Source organism: Bos javanicus, chromosome 5 (genome assembly GCF_032452875.1).
Source record: "Bos javanicus breed banteng chromosome 5, ARS-OSU_banteng_1.0, whole genome shotgun sequence".
NCBI classification, from domain to species: domain Eukaryota; kingdom Metazoa; phylum Chordata; class Mammalia; order Artiodactyla; family Bovidae; genus Bos; species Bos javanicus.
Genome location: NC_083872.1, coordinates 99,475,103 through 99,488,613, shown reverse-complemented (window position 1 = coordinate 99,488,613; position 13,511 = coordinate 99,475,103). Strand labels below are relative to the sequence as shown.

Here is a 13,511-nt window from a genome sequence, read left to right as displayed (position 1 = left end):
ATGGGGCATGCTGCCCGATAAAGACATTTTAAAAAAAAGATAAGTTTAAGAAAATCTTCCCGGACGGGACTGTTCTGGCAGTCCAGTGGTGGGACTCTGGACTTCCACTACAGGGGGCATAGGTTCAGTCCCTGTTTGGGGAACTAAGATTCCACAGGCTGCAATGCTGCCAATAAATAAATAAATATCCATTCTTAAAAAAAGGAAAAGAAAAAAACCTTCATGGAAGCCTGCCAGGCATGTGCTTCTGTCTCTGCCTCAAGTTGCTTAATGGGCATGTCTGCCCTTAATTTTTTTTTTAATTGGGTAACTGATCTTTTTATTGTTAACGTGTAAGAGTTCATTATTATGAATCCACATCACTTCAGATATATGACTTGCAAACATTTCCTCCCGTTCTGTAGGATGTCTTTTCACTTTTTCAAAAGAAAATTTTTTGGCCACGTGGGATCTTAGTTCCCCAGGCAGGGGTCAAACTTATGTCCCGTATATTGGCAGTGCACAGTCTTAACCACTGGACTGCCAGGGAAATCTCCCTTGATTCTTATATATGTAAATATATGTCAACCCATAATGACTTCCTACAACATCTATGAATAAATGGCTAAAGTGTAGAAATTTAACATTTAATAAAGCATTACAGTAGAATGATAGAATTCACGTTTGTCCTAAGTCCTAAGCCCCCTTTCCTAATGTTATGACAAATTACAGGATATTTTTTTCTTTTTTTTTTTATATTTTTGCAACTGCTATAACTACAAGAGCAAAATAATTTAAAATTACAGATTTTTTTTTTTTTACTTTACAATATTGTATTGGTTTTGCCATACATCAACATGAACCTGCCACAGGTGTACACGTGTTCCCAATCTTGAATCCCCCTCCCTCCTCCCTCCTCCCTGCCCATAACATCCCTCTGGGTCATCCCAGTGCACCAGGCCTAAGCATCCTGTATCCTGCATCGAACCTGGACTGGCGATTCATTTCTTTTATGATATTACACGTTTCAATGCCATTCTCCCAAATCATGCCCCCCCACCCCTCCACCGACAGAGTCCAAAAGACTATTCTATACATCTGCCATACGACCCAGCAATCCCATGCTGGACATACACACCGAGGAAACCAGAATTGAAAGAGACACTTGTACCCCAATGCTCATCGCAGCACTGTTTATAATAGCCAGGACATGGAAGCAACCTAGATGTCCATCAGCAGATGAATGGATAAAGAAAGCTGTGGTACATATACACAATGGAGTATTACTCAGCCATTAAAAAGAATATATTTGAACCAGTTCTAATGAGGTGGATGAAACTGGAGCCTATTATACAGAGTGAAGTAAGCCAGAAAGAAAAACACCAATACAGTATGCTGCTGCTGCTGTTGCTGCTAAGTCGCTTCAGTCGTGTCCAACTCTGTGTGACCCCATAGACGGCAGCCCATCAGGCTCCCCCATCCCTGGGACTCTTCAGGCAAGAACACTGGAGTGGGTTGCCATTTCCTTCTCCAATGCATGAAAGTGAAAAGTCAAAGTGAAGTCGCTCAGTCGTGTCCGACTCTTAGCGACCTCATGGACTGCAGCCTACCAGGCCCCTCTGTCCATGGGATTCTCCAGGCAAGAGTACTGGAGTGGGTTGCCATTGCCTTTTCTGCCAATACAGTATACTAACGAATATATATGGAATTTATAAAGATGGTAACGATAACCCTGTATGCAAAAAATTACAGATTTTTAAATAAGGAGTTTGAAGAAGCTATTTGAAGACATAAGGACCAAGACATTTTCTTTCAGTCCTTCCACTGGTCTGGCCACCTGTGGAAAACAGCCCAGCATAGAGTAGTCACTTGGATTATTGAGAAGGACAGTCAGAAGAGAACCATTAAAAAATGATGATAAGGAGACTTCCCTGGTGGTCCAGAACCTGCCTACCAGTGCAGTGGACATTCCTGGTCCAGGAACTAAGATCCCACATGCCGTGGGGCAACTAAGCCCATGGAGAGCTACAACTGCTGAATGAAGTCTGTGTGCAGCAAATGAAGCCTGCAAGCCTAGAGCCATGCTCTGCAACAAGAGAAACCACCACGATGAGAAGTCCTCACAAGGCAACCAGCGAGTAGCCTCCACTTGCTGCAACTAGAGAAAGGCTTTGTGCAGCAACAAAGACCCAGTGCAGCCAAAAATTAGTTAGTTATTTTTTAAAAAATAAAATTTAAAATGGTGATAAAGACCCAATCATTACAGTATAAGGCCTATGCTGTTGCTACTGCTAAGTCGCTTCAGTCGCGTCCGACTCTGTGTGACCCCATAGACAGTAGCCCACCAGGCTCTGCCGCCCCTGGGATTCTCCAGGCACACATTGCTAATTCCCTAGCATTAGCATTTATCATCTTTAAAAACAAAAAAACTCTTAAACAGCAAATATACCTTGACTCTACATCTATTACTAATAAAACAAGATGATCTGCCATGCTTTCTGCACTGTAATTGATTCATGGACCCACAGGAAGAAATAATACCCTGTTGCATTGAAATCCTGGACTCAACATAAGAAGTCATCAAGCTTTTATGACAATCACTTCTTTTCCATGAAAAGGCTTCTAAGTAGTGTTTGTGCATGCCAGATTCAAGAAGAAATATTCTGATTCAGAGTAAAGCAAAAATATTCTAGGAGCAGTTACAATTTGTGGTTGACTACTATCCTGGGGAAAAAAATGAGTTTCATTTCCAAGCAGGTGTTCAAACACAGTTTAAACACTTGACAGGTAAGTTATAGGGAGACATTTACAAATTTAGTGGATTTTAAAATATATAAGATCATGTTCAAACCTGGGATGTATGATTCTGTAAATATAGATGCTTACCACCCTCATATTTCCTGTCAGCAGTTCTGGACGGCATTTTCTTCCTTTTGCCAAGAGATTTCACATCAGTATAAACATGCTTCTCTGTCATGTCTGAAGGGTAGAGAAACGTGGAGATGAGATGTGGTTGAAAGTGAACTTTCTCATACATTCAAGAAAAAAATTATTGCAATTCACACTTCTCATACAACATATGAGAAATTGTTCTTTATAAAAATTATATTTGAGGGGATCTTCCTCCTCTTTTATGAGAATTTCTTTGAATGCCTAAAATAAGTAAAGTGTGTGTTGGAATTTCACACCATTGGTGGTCTTTTGTAGGCTTGAGGGAGGCTGCTGTGCCCATGATGAATGGAGAATTGGGGTGGGGTGGGGGGGCAAATGTGTAAGGTGTTCAGACCAAAATATATATATACATCATTTTGAAGAGACTTTCCTACTGTGTTCAGAAACAGATTAAAGCAATAGGTCATAATACATAAAAGCAGAGCTGCCAGAAGAAAGGCTGAGAAGTTGCAGCTTTGGCTGCATGAGATCCTTTTATTTTTAAACCACAAATCACAAGCGTTTCCTGTTTTGTTTTGTCTTGGTTTGTTTTCATTCTAAGCTATCTTTTTCTGTAGCACAGCACATCCTCTGTATACTGTAATGCTAGATTATAATAATACATTTTATAGATATAGTGATAATAAATCCAGAGCTATTCTGATTTCCCCATCTGGTTTTTTCTAAGTCCATCCTCACTTGTCAAACATCCTGCTTATATTTTTAATTCAGTGTGAGTTCCTTCTTCTGTGTAATGAGGAACCCATTGAAACTGACAACAACCACAAGTAGGTGGCTCTTAGACATGTATCTGGACAAATACGATAAAATATCCAGAGATCAAGACAGGTCAACAACATCATCAATGCCACTGGCTCTCTAAAGCTTTTGAAGCTGCTCTTGAGTGTGTTGACAACCTCATGGCTACAATAGAGTTGTCACAGCTCCAGGTAACTTATTTAGTATTCAAGACAAAAAAGAGTAGAGGGAATGAAAGCCATTCCAGAAAGCTAGACAACTTTGTTTTAAGTCTTAGTAGCCAAAGGTGGGCTACATAGCCATTCTAGCTACAAGGGGAGCTGGGAAAGTAACTTGTGTGAAGAAAAAGAGAAAAGGTGATTCAGAAGAGCTCGTGGACTGGTCAATAGTCTTTGGCCCCCTAGGCTGGGGCTAACACAAGATTTAATGGACATCAACACATTTTTGAAGTCTAACTATTTTTACCCTCAAATTAATGTAAAGGTAATGTCCAGGTGGTTCAGTGGTAAAGAATCCACCTGCACGCAAGAGACACAAGTTCGATCACTGGGTCAAGAAGATTCCTGGAGAAGGAAATGGTAAACCACTCCAGTGTTCTCGCCTGGGAAATCCCATGGACAGAGGAACCTGGAGGGTGACAGTCCATGGGGTTGCAAAAAGTCGAACATGACTTAGTGACTACACAACAACAACAGTGATTCCAAAAAGGCATTTTAATTTTCAGAAAAAGAGCTAAGAGCTATACATATCACAGTATAGAATGAATTTAGAAGATCTTTTACTACATTTCTTGTCTCTGCTAGTTTACCTACTGCAATTATCAGTATAAAAAATTAGCTTAAGGGACTTCCCTGGAAATCCAGTGGTTAAGACTTTACCTTCCAAAGCAGAGGGTGCAAGTCTGACCCCTGGTCAGGAAGCTAAGATCCCATGTGCCTTTCGGCCAAAAAACCAAAACAAAAAAACAGAAACAATATTATAACAAATTCAATAAAAAGCCTTTTTAAAATATAAACTTAAAAGCAGAGAACTCTGAATAATTTTTGCCTTTAGGAAAAACAAAAGTTTGAATTAGAAAGATTTCACCTGAAGGATATGTCTGGGTTAATGTACTAAGGGATTCCATACATTGTAACAACTTTATATTGGAAAGAAAAGATGGGTGAGTCCCAGAAAGGACTGGTAATCAAAAAAAGAAGAGAAAAACAGTTTGGGACTGAACAGAAATCTTAGGGTATTTTTCGATCTCTGTATAATATTCAGTCTCATTGATTCTTTAAAAACTGCTCTTAGGGACTTCCCTGGTGGTCTAGTGGTTACAAATTTGCTTGCCAATGCAGGAGACACAGGTTCAATCCCTGTTCCGGAAAGATTACATGTGCTGCGGGACAACTAAGCCCTGTGCCTTAGCTATGAAGCCTGTGTGCTCTAGAGCCTGTGCTCTGCAACAAGATAAGCCACGGCACTGAGAAGCCTGTGCAAGGCAACTAGAGAAAAGCCCGCTGACAGCACTGAAGACCCAGCACAGGTAAAAAAGTAAAAAACAGACTGCTCTTTGTTTGCCAACTCTGGCTAAATCTGATGCTGATAGCCCCTATTCACAGCTTCTCCATCAATGCCCAACATCCTATCTTCCAGCAGCACTAAGAGTCTGTGGAAATAATGTATCTGGGCTATAATCACTTTGAATGCATTGCCATGCTCCTTCTCCTCCACCTGGCAAAATACATAGTCTTCCTTCAAACTTGACTGAATGCATTTCTTTGAAAAGTCTTCCCTGTGCCTGAGCAGAGTTAACTCCATCCTTCCTGTGAGTTCTCAGATATCCTTAATTATGATCCAATTACTTCTGTTTTCACATTGCACTTTAATTATTTACAGCTATCTCTGTCCCCTGAAATTTGAATTTCAAGGCAAAGGGTCTGTGACTTAATTACCTTTAAATTTTCAGCACCAAGTATAATGTGTGCCTTGCACACAGTAAGTGTTAAGTAAGCATCGGTAAACAGAGGGATAAAGGAACAAATGAATAATCTAAGGCAGGAGGCAATTATAAACTAGGAAAACCAAAAAGAAAGAGCAATTAATTATTTGTAAAGGTGTTTATGACACAATAATTTGATCTCCTTAAATGACTTTGTTTCTAAACTTAAATACAAAGTGTTTATCTTCAAAAAATTTTCAACTTATAAGGAAAAAAGATTTCACATAGTCATTTATTTGTATACTACTAGAAACAAACAGAGAAGGCAATGGCACCCCACTCTAGTACTCTCGCCTGGAAAATCCCATGGACGGAGGAGCCTGGTAGGCTGCAGTCCATGCTAAAGGTCGGACAGGACTGAGCGACTTCACTTTCACTTTTCACTTTCATGCATTGGAGAAGGAAATGGCAACCCACTCCAGTGTTCTTGCCTGGAGAATCCCAGGGACGGGGGAGCCTGGTGGGCTGCCCTCTATGGGGTCGCACAGAGTTGGACATGACTGAAGTGACTTAGCAGCAGCAGGAGCAGCAGCAGAAGCAGCAGCAGAAAACAAAATATTCCCTATCTAGATTATTATAGTTTATAACTAAGAGTAAAAGCTAACTAAAATGATGATACAAAACATTCACAAAAAAATTATTCTTAAAAAAAATGAAAGGTAAACATACCTTTTCTATGCCTTTTCTTAGTCTTTACAATTCACTTTATTCAGTTTCTTAACAAGGAAATTTGGATGATTCAGCATTATTTCATTACCAGAATAAAAATTCTTCATTCAATGACCTCCTTTTGATTCAGTATAGTTCTACTTGAAAATGTTATAATTCAGGGGGGTTCGCTCTCCTTTCCTAAAGTCTCATTACTCTGAGTCGTGTTCAACTCTGCAACCCCATGGAGTGTAGCCCACCAGGCTCCTCTGTCTATGGAATTCTCCAGGCTAGAATACTGGAGTGGGTAGCCATTCCCTTCTCCAGGAGATCTTCTGGACCCAGGGATCCAACACATGTCTCCTGCATTGCAGGCAGATTCTTTACCATCTCAGACTTTCACATATCAAGCCCAAACAGATAGGATTAAGGATGTTAAAAATCTCTCCAGAATCAGTAGCTGATGACACACAGTAGCTTTGATCTTACCTGTAAGTTCCACAGTTTGTTCAGAAATAGAGTTGGGAGGGTTCACTTTCCCTTCTAAAGGCTGAACGGGAGGAAAAGATCTGATGTCCAGAACAACTGAAAATATTCTCAGCAGTAGAATAGGAAATCTTGACATTTGAGACATTCTGAAAGTTTCTGTTCTTGTCAGAACTCTTACATATGTCCACATTATTTAAAGTACCCTTGCCTCTCCATGGTGTGATCACTTACCTAGAACCAGATTCCTGGAATGTGTCAAGTGGGCCTTAGGAAGCATCATTATGAACAAAGCTAGTGGAGGTGATGGAATTCCAGTTGAGCTATTTCAAATACTGAAAGATGATGCTGTGAAAGTATTGCACTCAATATGCCAGCAAATCTGGAAAACTCAGTAGTGGCCATAGGACTGGAAAAGGTCAGTTTTCATTCCAATCCCAGAGAAAGGCAATGCCAAAGAATGCTCAAACTACCGCACAATGGCACTAATCTCACATGCTAGCAAAGTAATGCTCAAAATTCTCAAAGCCAAGCTTCAACAGTACGTGAACCAAGAACTTGCAGGTGTTCAAGCTGGATTTTAAAAAGGCAGAGGAACCAGAGATCAAATTGCCAACATCCACTGGATCATTGAAAAAGCAAGAGAGTTCCAGAAAAACATCTACTTCTGCTTTATTGGCTATGCCAAAGCCTTTGACTGTGTGTATCACAATAAACTGTGGAAAATTCTGAAGAGATGGGAATACCAGACCACCTGACCTTCCTAATGAGCAATCTGTATGTAGGTCAAGAAGCAACAGTTGGAACTGGACATGGAACAACAGACTGGTTCTAAATCAGGAAAGGAGTAGGTCAAGGCTGTATATAATCACCCTAGTTATTTAACTTAAATGCAGAGGACATCATGTGAAATGCCAGGCTGGATGAAGCACAAGCTGGAATCAAGATTGCTGGGAGAAATATCAATAACCTCAGATATGCAGATGACACCACCCTCATGGCGGAAAGCAAAGAAGAACTAAAGAGCCCCCTGATGAAATTGAAAGAGGAGAGTGAAAAAGTTGGCTTAAAACTCAACATTCAGAAAACTAAGATCATGGCATCTGGTCCCATCACTTCATGGGAAATAGATGGGGAAACAGTGGAAACAGTAAGAGACTTTATTTTGTGGGGCTCCAAAATCACTGTAGATGGTGACAGCAGCCATGAAATTAAAAGACACTTGTTCCTTGGAAGAAAAGCTATGACTAACCTAGACAGCATATTAAAAAGCAGAAACACTACTTTGCCAACAAAGGTCCATCTAGTCAAAGCTATGGTTTTGCCAGTAGTCATGTACGGATGTGAGAGTTGGACTATAAAGAAAGCTGAGCACATAAGAATTGATGCTTTTGAACTGTGGTGTTGGAGAAGACTCTTGAGAGTCCCATGGACTGCAAGGAGATCCAAGAAGTCCATCCTAAAGGAGATCAATCCTGAATATTCATTGAAAGGAATGATGCTGAAGCTGAAGCTCCAATACTTTGGCCACCTGATGTGAAGAACAGACTCACTGGAAAAGACCCTGATGCTGGGAAAGATTGAAGGTGGGAGGAGAAGGGGACGACAGAGGATGGGATGGGTTGGATGGCATCACCGACTCAATGGACATGATTTTGAGTAATCTCCGGGAGTTGGTGATGGACAGGGAAGCCTGGTGTGCTCCAATCCATGGGTTCACAAAGAATTAGACATGACTGAGTGACTGTGCTGAACTGAACTGGCCTCTCTCATCACCTAGAGCAAGCAGGCCAAAAAATAGTACCTGTGAAGTAAAGAATTTTGATTGAAAAATGGAGGGGGGAAAATCATACCATATATGAGTAGATAATGAAAGGAAGGCAGGAAGAGAAGAAAGGAGAGAGGGGAAAATCTTCACCATCCTAAATGCCATTAAGAATATCTATGATTCACGAGAAGAGGTCAAAGTATCAACATAAATGGGTATTTGGAAGAAGTGGTCTCAGCCTTCATGGATGACTTTGAGAGGTTCAAGATTTTAGTGGAGGAAGTAATGGCAGATGTGGTGGAAATAGCAAGAGAAGTGGAGCCTGACAATATGGTTGAATCGTTGCAATCTCTCATGATAAAACTTTAAAGGATGAGGAGTTGCTTCTTTAAGATGAGCAAAGAAAGTGGTTTCCTGAAATGGAATCCAATCCTGGTGAAGTTTCGGTGAAAATTATTGAAATGACAATAGAGGATTTATAGTATTACACAAACGTAGTTGATAAAACAGCAGCAGTATTTGAGAGGATTGACTCCAATTTTGAAAAAAATTTCTACTGTGGGTAAAATGCTTTCTGAAAATATGGCATGCTACAGAGAAATTGTTCCTGAAACGAAGAGTCAATTGATGTGGCAAACTTCACTTCTGCATCCCTGATGACCCAGCGGTCATCTGCCTGCAATGCAGGACATGAAGGAGATGCAGATTTGATCCCTGATTTAAGAAGATCCCCTAGAGGAGGAAATGGTAACCCACTCCAGTATCCTTGCCTGGAAAATTCCATGGACAGAGAAGCCTGGCTGGCTACAGTCCATGGCATCCCAAAGAGTTGGACATGACTGAGTACACATATGTATCACAGGTCTTAGTTTAAGAAATTGTCACAGTCACCCCCAAACTTCAGCAACCACCACCCTGGTCAGTAAGCCATAATCAAATATCAAGGCAAGACCCTCCAACAGCAAAAAAGAATACAGCTCATTGGAGGCTCATGTGATGGCTAGCATATTTTAGCAATGAAGCATTTTCTAAATAAGATATGCACATTGGTTTTAGTTTTTAACTTTAATTTTTTTCTGGTATGCACATTGTGTTTGTTTTTTTAAGACATAATACTATTGCTCACTTAATAGATTACAGAATAATGTAAATACAACTGTTATGTACACTGGGAAACAAACAAAAACCGTGTGACTTACTTTATGGCAACATTCACTTTATTGCAATACTGACTTGATTATAGTGGTTGGAGCAAACCTGCAACACCTCCAAGCTGTTATTATCCCACAGGATGGTTATAATAAGAAAGTAAGAAAATACATTGTACCAATCAAAGCCCAGCAAGGAAAACAAATCTCTCTGTTTTAAAACAGAGGAAATTTTATTCAAGGTACTGGGCTTCCCTTGTAGCTCAGCTGGTAAAGAATCCACCTGCAATGTGAGAGACCTGGGCTGGATCACTGGGTTGGGAAGATCCCCGGAGGAGGGAAAGTCTACCCACACTAGTATTCTGGCCTGGAGAATTCCATGGACTGTGTAGTCCATAGGCCATGGGATCGCAAAGAGTCGGACACGACTGAGCAACTTTCACTTACTTACTTACTGATCAAGAAGGTGACAAAGATGCTAAGAAACTACTTAGAACTCAATAAGGACACTCAGAGTTTAGCCGTATCCAGAAGCTTCTACTCCCCCCTAAACAAGGGTTACACTTCCAGTGTTTCTTTAGAGCCGAGTTCCCCAAGGTCACATGACCTTGTTTTGTTCATTTGTGAAGCAGTGGGCAGCTCAGTTATGTATCATTTTGTATTTATTTCCCATCCTCCTTCACCTCACTTCCTCTTTACCTCAGTTTCATTGCCCTATAAAACATTTTTTGGGGGGTGGGGTGGGGGATATACTTGCTTTATAATGTTGTGTTAGTTTCTGCTGTACAACAAAGTGAATTAGCCATATGTATACATATGTCCCCTCCCTCCTGAGCCTCCCTCCCACGACCTCACCCCACCCATCTAGGTCATCACAGAGCACCAAGCCGAGCCCTATGCCGTACAGCAGCATTGACTGTTGTTGCTTTTCAGTGGCTAACTCCTGTCAGACTCTTTGTGACCCCATAGACTACAGTACACCAGACTTTCCTGTCCTTCACTATCTCCCAGAGTTTGCTCAAACTCATGTCCATTGAGTCAGTGATGCCATCCAACCATCCCATCTGATCACTCCCTTCTCCTCCTGCGCTCCATCTTTCCCAGCTTTGGGGGATCTTTTCCAATGAGTCAGCTCTTTGCATTAGGTGGCCAAAGTATTGGACCTTCAGCATCAGCATTGATAGCACTTAAGTTTTGTCTCGGGGTTTGTCTGGTTAAAGACACTGGGAAGTGCTGCTTGGAGGTGTTCATTTCCCCACAATAAGAAGCTGAGGAGGGAAGAGCAAAGGATAGGCCTGAACACAAATAGGCCCAAAGGTGTGTATTCTAACCTTGTTGTTCATTGCCATCCTTACATTAGTATTTAAATTTTATGTAACAATGGCATGCTTCCATCTAATAAAAGGTTCCTCATTTCTGTAATAGGTCAGGAAGCTCAAGATGGAGAAATTATGCCGAGCCTGAACACTTGTAATAAGGGGATGTCCTTCAGGGCAGTCGAGTCCTAGCTCCCTTCTATGCCTAGTTTGGCAGGATTCCTTCATGGGTAGTTGCTGCTGTTGTTCAGTCGCCCAGTCATGTCCAATTCTTTGTGACCACGTGGACTGCAGCTCGTCAGGCCTCCCAGTCCCTCACCATCTCCTGGAGTTTGCCCAAGTTCATGTTCATTGCATTGGTGATGCCGTCCAGCCATCTAATCCTCTGATGCCCTCTTCTCCTTCTGCCCTCAATCTTTCCCAGCATCAGGGACTTTTCAAATGAGTTGGCTCTTCGCATCAGTTGACCAAAACACTGGCGCTTCAGCTTCAGCATCAGTCCTTCCAGTGAATATTCAGGGTTGATCTCCTTTAAGATTGACTTGTTTGATCTTCTTGCAGTCATGGGTAGTTACATAAATACAGTAGCCCAGAGATCCTGAGGTAATGGAAGACATAACAAAGATAGTCTAATTAAATAAAGCCCGGCTGTACAGTAGGACAGAAACAGTTGGGAGGGGTCATTACACTAGATAAGGGATCCCAACTGATAGGGACAGAATAAAGCGACAAAGTAAGTGATCAAGTCGTTAATGCCACTCGGGGACTGTAAGTAGAAAAAATATGTAAGACTTCTGTAAGTTAATGATTACTCAAGAAAGCAGGTTTTTGTTATTGTTTAGTCACTAAGTTGTGTCCAATTCTTTTGCAACCCCATGAACTGTTAGCCCTTGAGGCTCCTCTGTCCATGAGATTTCCAAGGCAGTAATACTGGAGTGGGTTGCCATTTTCTTTTCCAGGGCATCTTCCTGACCCAGGGACTGAACTCTGTCTCCTGCATTGGAAGGTGAATTCTTTACTGCTGAGTCACCAGACTGGGCAAATTGTGTTTCATTTCAGTTAAGTTTAGTCACTCAGTCATGTCCGACTCCTTGTGACGCCATGGACTGCAGCACACCAGGCCTCCCTGTCCATCACCAACTCCCGGAGTTTACTCAAACTCATGTCCATTGAGTCGGTGATGCCATCCAACCATCTCATCCTCTGTCGTCCCCTTTTCCTCCAGCCTTCAATCTTTCCCAGCATGATGTCCTCTGCATTTAAGTTAATATACAGCATTTATCTACTCCTTTCCTGATTTGGAACCAGTCTGTTGTTCCAACTCTAGTTCCAACTGTTGCTTCTTGACCTACATACAGATTGCTCAGGAGGAAGGTCAGGTGGTCTGGTATTCCCATCTCTTTAAGAATTTTCCACAGTTTCTTGTGATCCACATGGTCAAAGGCTTTGGCATAGTCAATAAAGCAGAAGTAGATGTTTTTCTAGAACTCTCTTGCTTTTTCAATGATCCAACGGATGTTGGCAGTTTGATCTCTGGTTCCTTTGCCTTTTCTAAATCCAGCTTAACATCTGCAAGTTCATGGTTCATATACTGTTGAAGTCTGGCTTGGAGAATTTTGAGCATTACTTTGCTAGCAAGTAAGATTAGTGCCATTGTGTGGTAGTTTGAGCATTCTTTGGCATGCCTTTCTCTGGGATTGGAATGAAAACTGATCTTTTCCAGTCCTATGGCCACTGCTGAGTTTTCCAGATTTGCTGGCATATTGAGTGCAACACTTTCACAGCATCATCTTTCAGTATTTGAAATAGCTCAACTGGAATTCTATCACCTCCACCAGCTTTGTTTGTAGTGATGCTTCCTAAGGCCCACTTGACTTCACATTCCAGGAAGTCTGGCTGTAGGTGAGTGAACACATCATCATGGTTATCTGGATCGTGAAGATCTTTTTTGTAAGCAAAATCGTGTTTGCTTAACCACTAAACCAAGCAAGTTTATTTAGCAACAAAGCCATGCAACAAAAGCACAAGACATGCCCCCAAACAATAAAACAATGGTGGTATGAGACCCAAATCCTGCCCAGCTCAGAAAGTTAATGATCCCTAGGGCGTGCTCTGTGCACACATGAACAACAATAATTTATGAACCTAGCTTGACCATGTAGGGACAAGAAAACTCCCTTGCCCAACATGGAGGAGGAGCTGATGATGGAAGCATAAGGACTACTCAAGAAAGACAAGAAAGTTCCTCTCCCCATGCCCACTTTTCCTTTTATTATTAAACCGTACCCCACTAAGTTCTCCAGGAATGGCATTTCTCACCTACCCACTTGTAAACCTGACAAGAGTCCTATTCTAATAAATCAATTCTTATCTACCACTTTCCTCTCACTGAATTCCTCTCTGTGCTGAGACATAAAGGACTGTGGTACTGACAGGGTAATAAGCGGGAAGGCCAGGGGTCTCCAAACGGTGAAAATAGGCTGCAAGTGTCA

The 13,511-nt window shown here is 41.4% G+C and overlaps 1 protein-coding gene across 1 annotated transcript in view; it reads right to left on the bottom strand.

Moving 5' to 3' along the window:
• The window catches only part of LOC133248106 (C-type lectin domain family 7 member A-like), a 55,385-nt gene extending 48,448 nt beyond the window's left edge, over positions 1-6,937 (bottom strand). Inside the window, exons 1-2 of the mRNA XM_061417859.1 lie at positions 6,791-6,937; positions 2,866-2,958 (exon numbers count right to left, since the gene is read on the bottom strand). Of these exons, the coding sequence (XP_061273843.1) occupies positions 2,866-2,958; positions 6,791-6,935 (238 nt within the window). The 5' untranslated portion in view covers positions 6,936-6,937. The remainder of the gene's footprint in view (positions 1-2,865; positions 2,959-6,790) is intronic.
• Positions 6,938-13,511: the final 6,574 nt, after the last annotated feature.